Source organism: Capricornis sumatraensis, chromosome 1 (genome assembly GCF_032405125.1).
Source record: "Capricornis sumatraensis isolate serow.1 chromosome 1, serow.2, whole genome shotgun sequence".
NCBI lineage: Eukaryota > Metazoa > Chordata > Mammalia > Artiodactyla > Bovidae > Capricornis > Capricornis sumatraensis.
In genome coordinates, this window is record NC_091069.1 from 222,885,377 (window position 1) to 222,903,004 (window position 17,628).

The following is a 17,628-nucleotide window of genomic DNA, read 5'->3' on the forward strand; positions in this document are numbered from 1 at the left end:
CTAAGAAGTGGAGGGCAAATTAAACTACAGCTCTGCCATGTGAGAACCACCACCACCACCAAATAATCAGTCCAAAAAAAATCATGAGCAGCTGAATCTGGGGAGTGAGCATTTAACGGGCATTTATCTTTCCCATCTTGACCAGAAGCACAATAATGAGACCCTGGGAAGCCAGGGAAAATAAAGGCATGGCCGTAGCCTGGCGGGCATGCCTGCTGGCCCTGCCTGCTGCACAGGCAGTTTCCCAGTCTGGCACAGCAGCTCCCCATCCAAGCCAAGATCTAACCCGGGAAGTCTGGGAGCAAGGCTGGGTGCCCACAGCAGCAGTTCTGGGGCCTGGATGCTCAGCTTCCCAGCCTCCCCACTAGCCCTCCAGGGCACAGCAGACGCTTGCGCATCCTACACACCCAGGTTCAAGCTGCTCCACCGTGAGTGAAGCTCTCCTTCCTGGAGACCCAGAATCTCAGTTCTCCCAACCATAAAAGCACTCTGATATGACCAGTAGGGTTTTCACAAAAAGGCCTCAGCAGAGGGATGGGCATGGTGAAAAGCTTAACTGTGACAATTAATTTGTTCTCAGGGGTGCATTAAACAAGCTCACCTGCCACTATTCTTTCTGGGTTGTTGAGAGGTACCAGGAAAGTCATTTGTTATGAACCCTCAATGTTGGTCACTGAAGCAAGAAAAATGAGGAGCTGGCAGAGAGCGGGCAGAAGAAGAGGAAGAAAGGCATGTTTATAGTCAACACAGACCACTGGATGATCCGTACAGATCAAGTTTATCACATAAGGATAAACGATAAATGAATCAAGAGCTGTGAAAGCTGGGGTCTATAGGATCAGGCAGGCAAAGCTCCCGAGTGAAGAGGCCCGGGGAAGTCAGGAGAGGTTGCAGTGAACTGGTGACCCAGAGAGCAGGTTCCCAAAGAGAGGAGGCAGCAAACATTGCTGGACACTTCATACTCAGTTTGGGCAGATCTTTCTCAAGGTAAGAGGGAAATTTCCTGATGCTTTCCACATGGCTCAGGTCAAACCAAACTATACCTCCAGGTTAGAAGATCAGCAGTTCCTTCTCGGCCTCAACAGGGAAAACAAAGGCTTCCTCTGCCTTGTCTTCCCCCTCCCACCTCCCGCCCTCCAGTACCAACTATGGAAACCTGCTCTGCATTGGGACTCTAGGGGAGGATAATGGGAAAAAACTTGGATACGGCTTTCATCAGATCTGGTAGGAATTCTGATCCCAGCTATTACTAGCTCTGTCAGGGCATACTGATTCACATGTCTGAACCTCAGATCGGCCTGGCTGGGGAGGAAAAGAGGCATAACACACACCTAGGGCACGGGCTGCTGTGAGGGTTGTAGGAGACACCAAGCAACAAGTTTAAGGCCTAAGATTCAGGAGACACCGAGGACATGTCCTCTTCTACTATTTCATTTCATTCATTTAAAAAGCCAGCTTACAACTAACAACAACATAACACCGTTATGAAAATAGTCAAGGGTTATGAAAACAATCAAAATATCAACGGTTGGCCAGAAAAAAAAACCAGAAGGTCTCTAAGCATCGATACTATCCAACCTCAGGAATTGCCGAGAAACCCAGACCTGCCACAGACATCACGTTCTTGAGAGGTTTCATCAGCTCTCAGCTTGTGGAGCCGTAGGTGGCAGGACGGGGCTTCCGCCCATCAGCAAGGCCCTGGACCCAAGCCCATAACTACGGCTGAAGCAATGTTCATTGCAACACCCTGCAGGCGCTGGGATGCACACAGTATGCATAGCTGCTCTGTGATAAACTGCACAGGGGTGGGGTGGGGTAGGAGGCGGGGGGAATATCGGTGCTGCTGCTGAAGAAAGACAGATGAGGGTAAGAGGCAACTGAAATGAAGCTCTTGGAGCAAAGAGCTCAGTCAAAGGCTTCCTCATTGGGTGACTGAAACTACAAACCACACAACAGTGTCAGCATAAACAAGGCCGCGAGAACTCCACTGCACCCTGCATCCAACCCATCAGTCACAAACTGCTTTCTACCGTGTGCCTGCAACATGCAACAGGGGCTTGTAAGACTCAGATCTCACCCTGCACAACTGTGCCACATGCTTCGTGCAGGTTCTCATGTCAACTTTGGAGTCACCCCCACAATGGATGCATCAATGCACACACTATTCAAATGGAGAGGCGGAGACTCACAGAGCCTAGACTAGCACCACACGGCCACCCTACTCAGCTCATTGTAGTGCCAAGGGTTGCTTCTCGTTTGTTTTTAAGCCAAGTGAAAGTATTTTAAAATGTTAAGACATTAAATGAGAAGCTTAGCAGAAACTTCCATCAGTCCTGTATCTATCTCTACCTCCCACCCCTCTCCCTCTCTTTTTCCCAGGGTAGACATGTTTTTCTTTTTTGAAAGAGTTGTCTCAACCCTCTGTTATCAGCCCTCTGCTTCTGCCCCCCACACTTACACAGCATGACTTATGCAGCTCTGACAAAGACCAACAGTGGCCTCTCTGTTACTGAACTCCATCCAATGGCACTTTGCTGCCCTAGGCCTCTGGACTTCCCTGCAGGATAAAACTAGTTACAACTTCTTATTTTGTAACCTCAAGTCTTGGTTCACAGGACATGAATCTTGTCTGATAATCCTTCCAATTCTCTGACCACTCCTCTAGGCACTTCCCTTTCTGGAGAACTGCTCCTGAAAAACTTCAAAGTCAGCCCTCTCCTATTCTCAGTCTACTGGGCAGGGTCATTGCGGGCAATTGCACCCATTCCCATTGCTTTTTCTATCCCTGATCTTCTGTCAACTTTAAAAGTACACCACCAGCCAGGGCCACCTCCCCAAGCCCCAGACCTCAACTTCAGTTACTCAGTAGACACCTCCACATGGACACTACGCAGGCATCCTGATATCCACAAAGGGAAATTTGAACTCCACCCATTCTTCCACGTGCTCCTCCTCTCATGGGCCTGCCTATCAGTGAAAGAGACCAATACCCACTGCCCAATACTAGGAGGCCACAACCTTCCTCCTCCCTTCGCATCAGCATCAGCAGCCACTCATTCCTCAATGTGCCCCAAACCCGTCCCACATCTCTACCACTTGAGGCCATCATCTCCCTAGCAGATGACGTTATCTTGGGCCATGCTGAACATTTCCACATGTTCCTTCCCCATCTCACATTTGGCAAACCAGCCACACCCCAGGCATCAAAGCTCCCATGGAACCTCCTTGACCTCTGCTTCTGTTCATCAGGGGACACCACCATGTCTGGATTTCTACAACGCCCCCCCTCTTACTCTGTATTTTGTGGTTTAGTTACTTCTGGATCCTCAACTAGATTCTAAATTCCTTGAGGGCAGAAACTTACCCTCCATCTTTATAACTTCCACAGTGTGGAATATGAGTAGACTTTCAGACATTAACCTCACAGCAAAGGTCAGATTATGGTTAACACTGATGAGGAGGTAGAGACTCCCAAGACAGGGAAAGAGGAGAAGACAGGAGATCATTCAAGAGCAGGACTCAGTATGAAGAAAGGCACGGGGTTAAATGAAAGGCATGCCATGCCCCTGTGAGGCAACAGTTAGCATAAAGAATTCCTGATCGAATGAAAATGATCTTGAATTTCATGTAGGCAAGGATTAATGGTAAAAACACAAGCAAAAGCTCCATTTACAAAGCATGCAATTTATAAACATATATTCTAATTTAACCTCATAATGATTCTACAGAAGAGGTACAACTGTCATCTGATTAAGAGGATTAATTATGGAACAAGAAGATTTCTCCCGAAGTTGAGAGCCACCTTTTAATTACCAGAACCCAACAGCCTCTGGCTTCCACGCTCCATAATCTTCAACACTAAAAAAATAACTCCTTACATATGTTATCACTGCAACTTGAGAAGTTCCCTATCATACTGTACTCAGGGTGAGAGAGCATGATGACATGGGTAATTCAGAAAGAAGAATCTAACAAAAAGCAGCAGGAAGCATCTGAGAGGAGAGAAGCAAGAAGCAGAAAGACCAGGGAGGAGGTCAGTACAAGGCCACACATGAAACTAGGAGGGCCTTGACCTGAGCAGCAAGGTGAGGACAGGAAGCAAAGGAATGATATTGTAACAGAAGCAGCAGCAAGACTAGATAAGTGACTGACCAAGGGAGAACGAACCAATTCAGTCCTGAGGTTTTAAACTCTCTTGATCAAGGGCTGAAGCAAATATTCATAAAGAGGGATGAAAGGAAAATGGCTTCTGCTGAAGGAAAAAAGTTAAAGTTTAGAGATGCTGAGTCTGAGGAACAAAGATGATACAATGAACAGAAGTTTAGGGAAGGAAGATTATGGAAGAGAGGTGATGAGCATCCAAGGAGACATGAACACTCGAGAAAAACAAAAAGAAGAAATGAGGATCTATGGCCCAAATTTTGGGAAGTAATTCATCTAGAGAAAGTGGTAAAAGAGATGGAGGTGGCAAGAGGAAACTCTCACAAGCCAGCTGAGGAGAATAAAGTATTTCCCAAACCTGGAAGACAAATTTGATTTCAGAAAGTCCATGTATTGTCTGAACTAATTAAGACCCAACTCATTCACATAATTTCAGTGGGAATTAAGAAAATGAGAGCATGGATTCCCCCAAAGTACAAATCACCAGCCACAGCCAGGGTCTCTAGATTCTGAACCAAATTCTAAAAGAAGAAACTCATAAATGAATCATCCAGATCATTGAGCAATGTCCCACACCTACATCAAGGGGTGGAACTCTTGATAAATGTACTTTGCATTTCACTGTCTTCTTCAAGACATGATAAGGAATGTCCTTATAAGGTACTTTTCCTTGGTCTATAAAACTCAATATTATTGCACAGTGAATTGCTATCCTGTATCTATTTCTTTTCTGTGTACACTTGGTTCTTTTTTAACTTCGTTCAGGTATACTTTACATACAATAATTGTCATCCATTTTAAATGTAAAATTTGATGATTTTTAATTAACTTATAGAGTTCTGAAACCACCATCATAATCCAGTTTTTCTCACCTTAATAAAATTCCTCACCCCGCTTACAGTTAATCTCTCCACTCCTACCCTCAGCCCTAACCTACTTTCCACCTCTATAGATTAGCCTCTTCTAGGCATTTCATTGAAATGGTATGTGGTCTTCTGTATCTGGTTTCTTTCCCTAGCACGGTGTTTTTTAATTCATCCATATTATAGCTGAATTTCACTCCTTTTTATTGCTGAGTCGTATTCCATTCTTTGACTATACTACCTATGGTTTATCCATTCTATGACTATATCACCTTTGGTTTACCCATTCTGTTGACTATACTACCTTTGGTGTATTCATTCATCACCTGATATTTGGATTGATTCAATTCTTTCAATTCTTAGCTATTATGAATAATGCTATTAAAGATATTTGCATATATGTCTCTGCATAGGTCTATGTTTCCATTAGTCTTGAGTAGATACCTACAAATAGAATTATCAGGTAAGATAAATGTAGGTTAAAGTTCCTAATAATTTACCAAACTGTTGTTGAAGTGGCCATATCATTTCAAATTCTCACCAGTAATGCATGAGGGTTGTGACACTATATACTTGGCGATACTTGTTACCATCTTTGTCATTTATAGCCACTCTATAGCCAGGGAGATATGAAATAGTTATCTCATTGTGTGGGTGTTTGGTTTTTTTTAAGAGATATATTTGCGTTTATTTGATCACTCCGGGTCTCAGTTGCAGCACACAGGATCTTTAGTTGCAGCATGCAGGATCTAGTTCCCCGACCAGGGACATAACCCAAGTCCCCTGCACTGGGAGTGTGGAGTCTTAGCTTTTGGACCACCAGCAAAGCCCTCACTGTGGTTTTTATTCGAATCCCCCTAATGACTAAAGATACTGAGCATTTTTTCATGTGTTCTTGATATAATGTCTATACAAATCTTTAGACCACTTTTTAGTTGGGCTATTTTCTTTTTTTTAGGAAGGTGTAAATGTTCTTTGTATATTCTGAATTTAACCCTTTATGAGAATAAATATGATATGCAAATATTTCTCCCAGAATCTTTTCCGTGTACTCCTTAATAACTGTCTGCTATCTATTACTGAGACTATGGCTCACCCACTAGACACAGCTTTTCCTCCAGAGGGGACAAGCCATACTGGATTTCTTGTTATCAAGTAAAGTTTAAATGAAGTCAAGAAGAGGAAAACCACATAACTTTACCACAGAGGAAGATGAAATCAGAGATGTCTTTCATGGAAACTCCCTGAAACATTTTCATGAGAAGTTAGACTCAAGAAAATAAGGTGTACTGAAATCTAAGGGTCATTATTATAAAGTTTAGAAAACTGCCTCAATCCCAGTAAACTTTATTAAAAGAAAGTAGGGTTTCACCTCCTTGCCTTACTTTAAAAAGACTGCAACACTGGCACCCAAAAAGGAGGGTGTCTATTATCTATGCTCCATAAACCAATGAATACTTTTTGACCACTCACTATGTACCACATACCCTGATGATTCAAGGTGAGACATGGACAGGGCGTCTAAACTCTCAAGAGATGACTGGTAGTGGGGAGGAAATCACTGAACATTTGGACACCACTTTTTCCATCTACCAAATGCAGCATCCAAATGTCACGTGCCACTAGGGAACAGAAGAGAAGGACTAAATAACAGAGAAAGAAATCCATGCCTCTCCAAAGGCTGCCCAATTCTTCAATATGCTTTTGCTTTGGAAGTACTCTGAGCCTGCTGACCAGCAGACATAACTGCTTACGCAACCTGTAGATTGCTTTGGACTTGGGGGGGGGGGGGGGGGCGGTGAGGTTACTTGGGGTCTCTCTGCAGCTTTGTGGTATTTATAAGCAGTATTGCTGAGGGGGCATGAAGGTCTCACACAGTTTCATTTCATGAGAAACAGTGTGACTTCCCCTAGAATGAATCCTTCCCAAAAGACATCTGACTTCGGAGGCGCACTTTCCAAAACAGTTCCCAGGATCTCTTCTCTCTTTGATGAACACCTGAAGGAAGTCAGAAAACAGGGAACAGGCTGCCGAAGGAGAAGTAGGGGGCACTGTCACAGTTTAACTAACACGCGTCGCGTGCACGTGTGGTCTCGGGTAATCGTGAGGAAAAAGACTGTGAGGAATCTGACGCTAAGAAAGCTTTGAGGTTTTAGCCAAAATTTCAAAAACTAATGACTCAAAGCCAATTTAATTATCCACTCCTAGCCAGACTTTGAGGTTGGATGGGAAACAGTTATCATAGAGAAATACAGGGACTTCAAGATAAAGGTTCAAGCAGTATTAAATTCTTAATGGGAAGCTACGTTTGAGGAAAACAGAGAAGCCCACGTAAACCTGAGCTCTGCTGGGGATTTTTTTTTTTTAGAGCCTTCCAGCCCAGTTCAGAAAAGCTTAAGTGACATGATGAAGTCGCTCAGCTAGTTAGTGTAAAGCCAGAACTAGGAAGCCCAGAGATTATAAGACTGGGTACTGAAGATAGTTGAGTTTATAAAACTCTTAACATATATTGGTCAGAGATCTTCTGACTTTTAACAATCTCCAATTGCATTTAAGAGGCATTAGAGATGCATTTAAATACATGTGCTGAGCTTCAGGTCAATGGGGTGGGATAGAATGAAGTAGAAGCAATACTGCCAGACACAGGCTAAAGTGTCTTGAGAACACTCCTGGACCCAGGTTCTTATGGACTATGTCACATAATTCTTGTCACAATTCTGCTGTATGATTATTTCCACTCTCATGTCAGAGAGTGGAACACTGAGTCACAAACTTTCCCGGGGCCACAGAGCAGCATTCAGATGGAGAAGGCATACACAGAAACGTCCCCTGCTCCCTGGCAAGTGGAAAGAGCACACAAAAATAGACAAGTCTTACGTGGCACAGCTGTTCATAACAAAAGGGTAGGCCTTTTCTGAATCAAGGGGCATTTTTTTTTCTTTTTTTTTTTAAGTGAAAATCAAAGTACTGTGTATTCAAATACCTGCTCAACTGTTTTTTCTTTTTTCCCCTAGAAATCAAACCAGGAATAACCTATGCTGACCCCTTGACTGAACTGTCCCCGAGTGTTTCCTGACACAGATTTTTGCTTTCAGTCCCTCACAACTAAAGAATGGGGCTCAACTTGACACTTGCAAAATTACCAGGTAAGCTGTAGGGGAAAATGCAAAGAAAATCAGTAACAGTTATTTACACCATGTGTCAATTTTGGTGGTTGGCAAATCAATTAACAAAATAAACTTGCATTTATCTTTGCCTTCATTAAATGTAAAACAGCAAACATGCAGGCATTGCCAAGAGAACTCTTAACTTTGTCTTAAGCTGTTTCATCTAGAGATGATCTGTAAAAGGACAGGAAGATTAAACTAACAACTGGGGAAGTCCTTCACGCTGAAACTAAAGTATATATTACTTACCAGATGGAACAGTCTAGACCAAAGACAACACCTACCTGCACTACTGGGTAACTAGAACATGATTGTGCAAGGCAGCTGTACCAGGTCAGTGACACCCGGTCATCTGCATGACTTTGGTATTTCATTCCCTCCTGGCAGGTAGAGCAGTGACATATTGTTGATGCTTTCACATTCAGTGTCAAAATGTGACATGCTCCCATGAGCAACAGTGGAGCGTCTCCAAAAGCAAAAGGAACAAGGGTCTTCATCACATTTCATTCAGAATGTGACTGCTATTCATGACACAAATCAAAATCATGGCCTGACACTGAGACAGACCACCTACTAAGTACCAGATACTGTGCTTGAAATGTATGCAGAGCATTTTTAACTCTCAGAAGACCCAGCAAAATGGCTGCTATTTATTCCATTTCACAAAGCCAAGGGGTGACTGAACCGGCATTGTCAAAGAGGACTTTCTACATGGTATCGATGAACTTATCTGCAAAGCAGAAGTAGAGACACAGACACTGGGAAAAAATACATGGATTCCAAGCGGAGAGGGGGTGGGGGGGGGAACTGGGAGATTGGGATTCACACACATACACTAGTGATGCTAATGCTCTGTGGTGACCTGAATGGGAAGGAAGTCCAATAGGGATGATATATATATATATGACTGATTCGGTTTGCTATATAGTGGAAATTAGCACAACATTGAAAATCAACCATACTCCAATAAAACTTAATTTGAAAAAACATTAACAAACAGGACTGCAATGTCCAATATGGAAGCCACGTGGGACTAATGAGGCATCTGCCTACAAAATCCATGCATTTCTTCAGCACACACAGTACACACACAATCCCCCTTACACACAAACACAGGCAACCACAACCCCAGTACACATACCACAATATCACTCTCACACATTTGCATGCATGCTCAGTTGCGTCCAACTCTTTGCGACCCTATGGAGTGCAGCCTGCCAGGCTCCTCTGTCCATGGGATTTCCCAGGCAAAAACACTAGAATGGGTTGCCATTTCCTTCTTCAGGGGATCTTCCTAACCCAGGGATTGAATCTGCATCTCCTTTATTAGCAAGGGGATTCTTTACCGCTACTGAACCTGGGAAGCCCCACCCTCAAACACACACCGGCACAAAATGATGACTTACTTTGGTACTGGTGTTATTAGGTCACTGCCTTTGCTAACTTAATTTAAAAGGAGTTGGAAGCAAGAGTGCAGGGGGAAAATAAAAAAGGAAACCTGACCATAACTCTCCCTCTGAAACCAAGCTCTGCACTAAATAACACAGAGAATAACATCCAAGGAAACAAGGAGTGTGTGAGATGGAGAAAATAGCCTTTATGCTGTAAAAACAGCTTCCAATTTTTATTAATTGAATCACTATTATACCTGTCATTAAAAATGCTTCCTAACTCAGCCAAGTTCTTTACTGACAGCAAAGAACCACATGATAAAACCGCCTGCGTAAAGAAAGCCACTCGCTTTAAATGGACATTGTTCCTGAGCAGGAACACTGCAGAGAACTGCTTCTGGGCATAGCCACAGGCATTAGGAAAACTGGAGGCAATAATACAGAAAGGAAATGATGGGAGGTAGCTGGCAGGAAAGAATATGCCATAGTCTTAATTCTTAAAAAAAAAAAATCGATCAATCAAGTGTCACAAAAAACTCTCTATATTCAGTTTTGAGCCTTCCAGAGCAGCCCACAGGTGACTGTTCCCTCTACTGCCACAGTGTTTCATAGAATAACCCATGACAGGTTTTAACCACTAGTTTGTTTAAGCTGCATCGTAAATGTGAAATCTGCAAATGAAGTAATAACCAAGCCCAAGCCTATTCCACTGAAGTAAGAAGCCCTGTATTCCAAAATGTTAATCTCATACATAAACTAAGGATGCAAATACTGTGAGGTGACAGGATTGGCAGACACTCTCAAAGCTACAAAACAGTTCAATCATCACTGTGAAAAGAGGTCAGTTGGCCTTGGTATTATTTATGACTCAGAGTACACATCAGGACTATTTCTATAATTCTGATTTAAGACTAACTTTAATAATAACCATAACTGATCTGCTGCTACTGCTGCTAAGTCGCTTCAGTCGTGTCCAACTCTGTGCGACCCCATAGATGGCAGCCCACCAGTCTCCCCCGTCCCTGGGATTCTCCAGGCAAGGACACTGGAGTGGGTTGCCATTTCCTTCTCCAATGCATGAAAGTGAAAAGTGAAAGTGAAGTCGCTCAGTCGTGTCCAACTATTCACAACCCCATGGACTGCAGCCCACCAGGCTCCTCCGCCCATGGGATTTTCCAGGCAAGAGTACCGGAGTGGGGTGCCATCACCTTCTCCGGACCATGACTGATCAGTAAATCATTATTTAATAAGAGTGCTTGTTCATACAATTAAAACTTTAAAGTATATAATGGACACAAAATTCCTCATCATCCCAGAGAAGTAGAGGTCCTTCTATCCCACAATGGATAGGCATAGCAGATCCAGGGAGCTAACACTTAAGAGCTGAAATACTCCACGCCTACTATGTACGCTGGGCTTCCCCGATGGCTCAGCAGGTAAAGAATCTGCCTGCAATGCAGGAGACACAGAAGACTCCTGTTCAATCCCTAGATCAGGAAGATCCCCTGGAGAAGGGAATGGTAACCCACTCCAGTATTCTTGCCTAGAGAATCCCATGAACCGAGGAGCCTGGTGAGCGACACTCTAAAGAGTTGCGTAGGATGGAGAGACTAAACACGCAGTATGTATCTGTGGCCAGTGAACCTTTCTATTTGCACTTACCATGGCTTTGAAAATCATTGTTACAAGGTATAGCCAATGTTTCCGGAGATGGTGTAGCTGCCCCTTTTCGGGTGGGGTCCCTCAGCTGGACCACTCATCCTAATTAAAAGTTACTTGTCCTCTCCATACTTTCTTTAGGTGTCTCTTCTGGGTTAGAAAAAAGGGACTGCTAATAGTTTAATTGAAGAAATTAATTCAAGCAGGTACCTTAACCCAGGTAAAACTGCGTATCTTAAGAAGCTTCTAAGGTTATGGACGCTGATATGCATCTGGTGGTACAGAAGCAACCAAGACCAAGACACTTCATTAAGTCAAAATCAGCTTGAATGATACTGTTTAAGACAATATTTGAAACTGGCAACCGTGATACAGATGGCAGCTGAATCAGGCATTTTAAACTTATAAATACTGTGGGTCTCATCATAACAGGCTAGTCCAGGTATAAATTACCAGCCTGTTTAAGGATACTTAAGCCAGGGAAACCAGTTTTTAAAAACACTTCTAGCAGAGAATAAAAGGGAAAGAACTAAAAAGAGGACAAGGTTACTTGGGAAGAGCCTATACACTTAAAATTTCAGGCAGAAATTTAGAACCTGTTTTTGGATTAAAAATCATCCAAACTCTCTTCCTTGGTTCACTTCTTCAAAGAAGAAAAACAAAGTTCATACTACGCTGCCTGTCATGTAGGGAACCGAGGGCTAAAATCATGCTGTTAGCCCTAAAACAAAATCATTCTAAAGCAAAATTATCATTATGGTAAATGCATTAGTGAGACATGAAAATTCAGAGATGACTTTTCTTGTAAAGTCACAGCCCAAAAAGTTCACCTGTAAACAGTTTCCGTTTTCAAAAACAAAAAGCAGCAGCAGCAGCAGATAAAAGTAACCATATGGCCAGGAGATTTATAGCAGGAATGCCCAGAGGGATTGCAGACAGCCACGCAGGTCCAACCCCCTGTGGAGGAGAGAAGAAAGCAGGGAGCAAATAGGAAGATTCATATTTCTGTGTAGTTGGAAGAAAGTTTTGACCACAATGATGAAAAGTGCTCCAGACAAAGTCGTCATCAGAGGAACCCCTCCCTACTGCCCCAGGAGCCGGCTTGTCTAAATGTTCCTACTGTGCTCACTTAGTTACTGGTTAGGAGTGATCCATGAAGTGTGGCATCAGCAGGAAAACAGCGCTGGGTTCAGAGCACTGAACTAGAGCTGCCCGTCAATTACTTTCCCTGCAGCCGGAGATCTGAGAGGCCCCTCCTCATGGCTGTCACGCATGTCCAGTGTTCATAAACTGCTCCACTGATTATGTGATACAGTGGTAAGGCTCATGAACTCAAGACTTCAAGATAGCAAAGGGTTTAAAATTTTCATATTCTTAGCATAATAGGTATAAGCTAGCTTATAAATAAATGTAGGTATCAGGCTGCAATTATTTTTAAGCATTGTCCTCCTTGATAATGAATTCAAATACCAATGACAATTGTCCCTTTTTGTCTTTCTTCCTAACAATGCTCCCTAACGTTTTTTAAGTATTACCCCAAAAATAAATAAATAATTGAAAAATGACCTGCTAGTTTTACTCTTTCGCATTTCAAATAGCTTAAAACTGAGAGAGAGAAAAAGATATTTCAGAGCCTGCCAAAGACTGCACTAAAATAACCACATGCTACCCTTCTGTTGTATGAAATTTTAATTTGCTGCTCCCCAGTTTATTCAATTTGTAATTATATCAAAACTGAATTAAAAATTGAGTCAAGATCATATTCACTGGTATATTTATTTTCATTCAAATGATTAGCACAACGGACCAGAAATTCACATTTTACTCAAAGGATTTGGTGGGGGAAGTGGGATTCAAGGGTGAGGTCACTAATATTTTTTAATGTTTTGTGTGTTTGTTTCTTTATTGAACTACAGCTGATTCACAATGTTGTGTTAGTTGCTTGTATACAGCAAAGTGATTCTGGTGTACAGCAAAACAAAATACATATTCTTTTTCATATTCTTTTCCATTATGTTTATTACAGGATACTGAGGGTTGCTCTCTGTACTATGGAGTAGGATCTTGTTGTGTGAGACCACCAATTCTTTAGCCACTCAAAACATCAACAGTGCACTAAATAGACTCTTTAAATTACTAAAGACGTCTTTTAACTAGCCCAAAACATCAGTAGTTCAGCCTGTAAGGAAGCCTGGCATGAGCAGGGCATGCATGCAAAACATGAAGTGACCTCTCCCCACTTCTCCTACAGATAATGAGCTGCATGGCCCAGGGAATCACACCCCAAGTAACACAAGCGATGGACCCGGAAAGAACACCACCGTTCACAACGAATTCGACACTATCGTCTTGCCCGGGCTTTACCTCGTTATATTCGTGGCAAGCATCTTGCTGAATGGTCTAGCAGTATGGATCTTCTTTCACATTAGGAATAAAACCAGCTTCATATTTTATCTCAAAAACATAGTGGTTGCCGACCTCATAATGACACTGACGTTTCCATTTCGAATAGTCCACGATGCAGGACTTGGACCTTGGTACTTCAAGTTTATCCTCTGCAGATACTCTTCGGTTTTATTTTACGCCAACATGTATACTTCCATTGTGTTTCTTGGGCTAATAAGCATTGATCGCTACCTGAAGGTGGTAAAGCCATTTGGTGACTCTCGCATGTACAGCATAACCTTTACAAAGGTTTTATCTGTTTGTGTTTGGGTGCTCATGGCTGTCCTGTCCTTGCCAAACATCATTCTAACCAATGTCCAACCAACGAGGGAAAATATTCATGAGTGCACGAAACTTAAGAGTCCTTTGGGAGTGAAATGGCACAACGCCATCACTTATGTCAACAGCTGCTTGTTCGTGGTTGTGCTGGTGATACTGATCGGGTGTTACATTGCTATTTCCAGGTACATTCACAAATCCAGCAGGCAATTCATAAGCCAGTCAAGCCGAAAGCGAAAACACAACCAGAGCATTAGAGTGGTCGTGGCTGTGTTCTTTACCTGTTTTCTACCCTATCACTTGTGTAGGATTCCCTTTACTTTCAGTCACTTGGACAGACTTTTAGATGAGTCAGCACACAAAATCCTGTATTACTGCAAAGAAATGACACTTTTCCTGTCTGCGTGCAATGTGTGCCTGGACCCAATCATTTACTTTTTCATGTGTCGCTCATTTTCAAGAAGGCTATTCAAAAAATCAAACATCAGAACAAGGAGCGAAAGCATCCGATCACTACAAAGTGTTAGAAGATCCGAGGTCCGCATATACTATGATTATACTGACGTGTAGGAATTCAAGGTCACCAGACCCACTCTTGTTTGTCAGTATGTACAAAGTGTAAATAAACGTGTATTTTCATTATCCTTGCTTGAGCCCATCAAAATGTGGATGAAAAGAGAACTGAAATGTTATGAATTTGGGGTATAATTCAGAAATGAGGAAAACATTAAGGCATAACGAAGAAAGGGAAACTGATGAGATGGCATATGGCTGAGCAGCGGGGATCATGACTCAAAATTTAAGAAGCAGATTTCAGGGGCAGCAAAGGCCACAGCTCTGCCAGCGCACTGCAGTCATCGTCCAGGAAGTGCTGATGCTCTGAAGCCACTTTTGAGAGGACAGGAAGTAGAGCGAACTCTGTTAGACCTTGATCCTTAAGATTTGGGAAAGAAAATGCTGTTTTCAACACAGCTCGTTCGTTGCAGATGTAACTGAGTAAACACGGATTGCTAGGTTTCTCTGTCATTGTATCTATGACCTGCCCACAACATCAGCCATAGTCCCTCATCTATGTTTATGTTTTATGCACATTAGAAAACCTTGCACAGTGCAGGAGTAGGCAAGGAGGTTCAGCTGTATTGTTTTAAGCAATACACTTTAAAAGACTGAAGTCACTTAATTGATTTTAAACTTAGTTTATTTCAGAGAAGAAAAAAGTATGACTGAGTATTAAGACAAGTCGATTTTGATAAAACACTGAACTTACAGTGCCATTATTATAACCCTATGCTGCATGTGAATTCTTATGTGCTAGGGGCAGAGAACAGAAGACGAAGGCTGCATTAACAGCCAAGTACATATAGTTTATTTAAGAGCCATTTAATAATCTTTACTTTATAAAAACTATAGTTTTAAATTATATCCAATATCTAATAGGAATATCATTCATTTTAAACCTTCAGTTGTAGAGCTCAATACATCAAGCCAAAAAGATTAAGGGTAACTTAAAATCTTAGAATAATTTCTCCTTCTTCAATATAAACCTTTGAACCTCCATGCTTTTTCAAAGCCTGCAGCTGCCTGACCACTGTCTAGGTTCCTAACATGGAACAGGAGCCAGGGGCGCATTAGAAGACCAGGGTGAAGGCATGTTTGCCAACGAAAAGATATCATTATGGTTAACGAAGACAGAGCAGATGTGTACACACATAACACAGTGAAAGGCTTCATTTTATTTAGACTCGTACAAACGATCTGCACGATTCTAAAAAGCTAAAGTGAGCGAAAAAGAAGGAAGCAGGTCCCAAGAATATCTCAGCCTAACAGTGACTACCAAGTTAGGTTCAAGAACAGAAAAGGGGTCTAATAGGTGAGACAGGTTTAACAGAAGGGACAGAAGCAAAAGGTGAAAAGAACTGTCCAAGGACCTTTATCAGAGTATCTATTTCTCCATCAAGATTCAAATTCCATAAATTCCAGGGGATCTACAGTATATGAATTAATACACATCTCTCTTGGACATGTGCCTAGCTACCACCACCTGCCGCTCGTTTTGTTCACTGGCTAGGTTAAGACAGCCATACTTTACACTAGGTATTTAAGAAGACAGTCTGAAAGGCTAATTCCTTTCTCCATTCTCCTCATGACACCCAGGCTGAGTTACAGCTGCCCTATATAAAAAGGAGGAGCAATGCTGCAGCTGGGGAAACCCTCAGTACAGCGTGTCCTAGACGCTCCTTCCTCTACTTGTCTCTGCATCACAGCTCACAGTGTGTGTGTGTGTGTGTGTGTGTGTTGTGTGTGTGTGTGTGTGTGTGTGTGTGTAAAGCATGCTCACCTTAGAACATGCCTAAAAACTAAGAACCCATCATCTTCATCAAATGATTCCATCTGGTGTTCTGAAACTTAGCAGAGCTAACCCCACACTGCATTTAATTCTCTAAAATTCAGGCCTCAATTCTAAGAGCTCCTTAAAATATTTCAATCCCATTTTAATGTTTCTAAAATTGTACTGTTGTAGAGTTAATGGGTACATTTAATATAGTGGTTTTATTCTCTGAAATTACATTATTAAATCAATGGGACAGCTTAAAACATTGACTTAGGGAAAAAAATTTGAAAGTATTATCTCCGTTTTCTTAAAGCCATATTACAAAAGCATCAAATCATACTGCTTGTACTTTACACAAATACACTATGTCACAACCAAGAATGAATCAATCACATGACTAACATAATATCCACAGGAATAACTTAAAATATTGTGTTGGTGTCATAAGTTAATATAAACTGCTGCACTAACATTGAAGAAAGCAAAAATTCTATTTGATTGGTTTTTAATTAATTGAAAATTTGGAAATAATTTTATATTTGAAATCTAAAGTTTCTTACATGGAACTTTTGGATTATATTCAGTATTTTAGGACCCACTTAAGGCAGCAATTTTAACATAGCTATTTTTATTTTATGCAAATGAGAAATATATTCAGATAATTTCAAAAAGAAAGTTTTCTATTATTCATAAAAATTACATGCAGAGAAACTTACCTTGCAGAAAATCTTTTGGTGTGCATATTACTAACTCTGTTATATTCATTATACCATTCATACCATTTTATTCTCATTTCCAAATAGTATATCAGTATTTTGTTTCTCAATTAAAGTTTCAAAGGAATGATAATTTGGAAAATGCATAAGCTCAGACTAAATACCTAAGCCAAAATTGAGAATACACAACCTCAAACATAAATTTTATGATCACGGTGGAGAAATGTGATATACAAGAAAAAAATAAAGTAAAAAAACAAGGGCAAAATAAAGCTTGCGGATCACTTAAATCTCGTAAATAGAGATTCTGTCTCAAACAGAACACCACAAGAAAACAGCTTATCAAATCAATAAATACTAGGCACATGCCATGTTTGAAAAAACAAAACATTATGGCTAAGACGATATTTACAATAATCTTTGGATATGTCTAAGTGAATTATAAAAGCATTAAGATCAAACATTTTCAAATTTAAACATAAACATCTGGTAGATGCCCAGCCCTCTATCACCATCTAGTGGTAAATTTATGAAACAACTGAAAACGAGTCCAGGGCTAGCTCCTGCTTGTGACTACACATTACCATGGCCTAGGCCTTCCCTCTAGGCTTCCTT

At 41.6% G+C, this 17,628-nt stretch overlaps 2 protein-coding genes across 3 annotated transcripts in view; one reads left to right on the forward strand and one right to left on the reverse strand.

Moving 5' to 3' along the window:
* Positions 1-17,628, reverse strand: part of MED12L (mediator complex subunit 12L) — a 353,727-nt gene that overhangs the window by 130,510 nt on the left and 205,589 nt on the right. The gene's annotated exons all lie outside the window — the stretch shown is intronic.
* GPR87 (G protein-coupled receptor 87) lies at positions 8,137-14,535 on the forward strand. Its single transcript, XM_068984822.1, has 2 exons — positions 8,137-8,170; positions 13,493-14,535. Exons 1-2 carry the CDS (start codon positions 8,137-8,139, stop codon positions 14,533-14,535), a joined length of 1,077 nt encoding a protein of 358 aa, XP_068840923.1.

Coding starts and splice junctions, on each gene's coding strand:
- GPR87 (XM_068984822.1), top strand. CDS start 8,137: ATGGGGCTCAACTTGACACTTGCAAAATTACCAG. Junction 8,171..13,492: donor GACACTTGCAAAATTACCAG/GTAAGCTGTAGG, acceptor CTTCTCCTACAG/ATAATGAGCTGCATGGCCCA.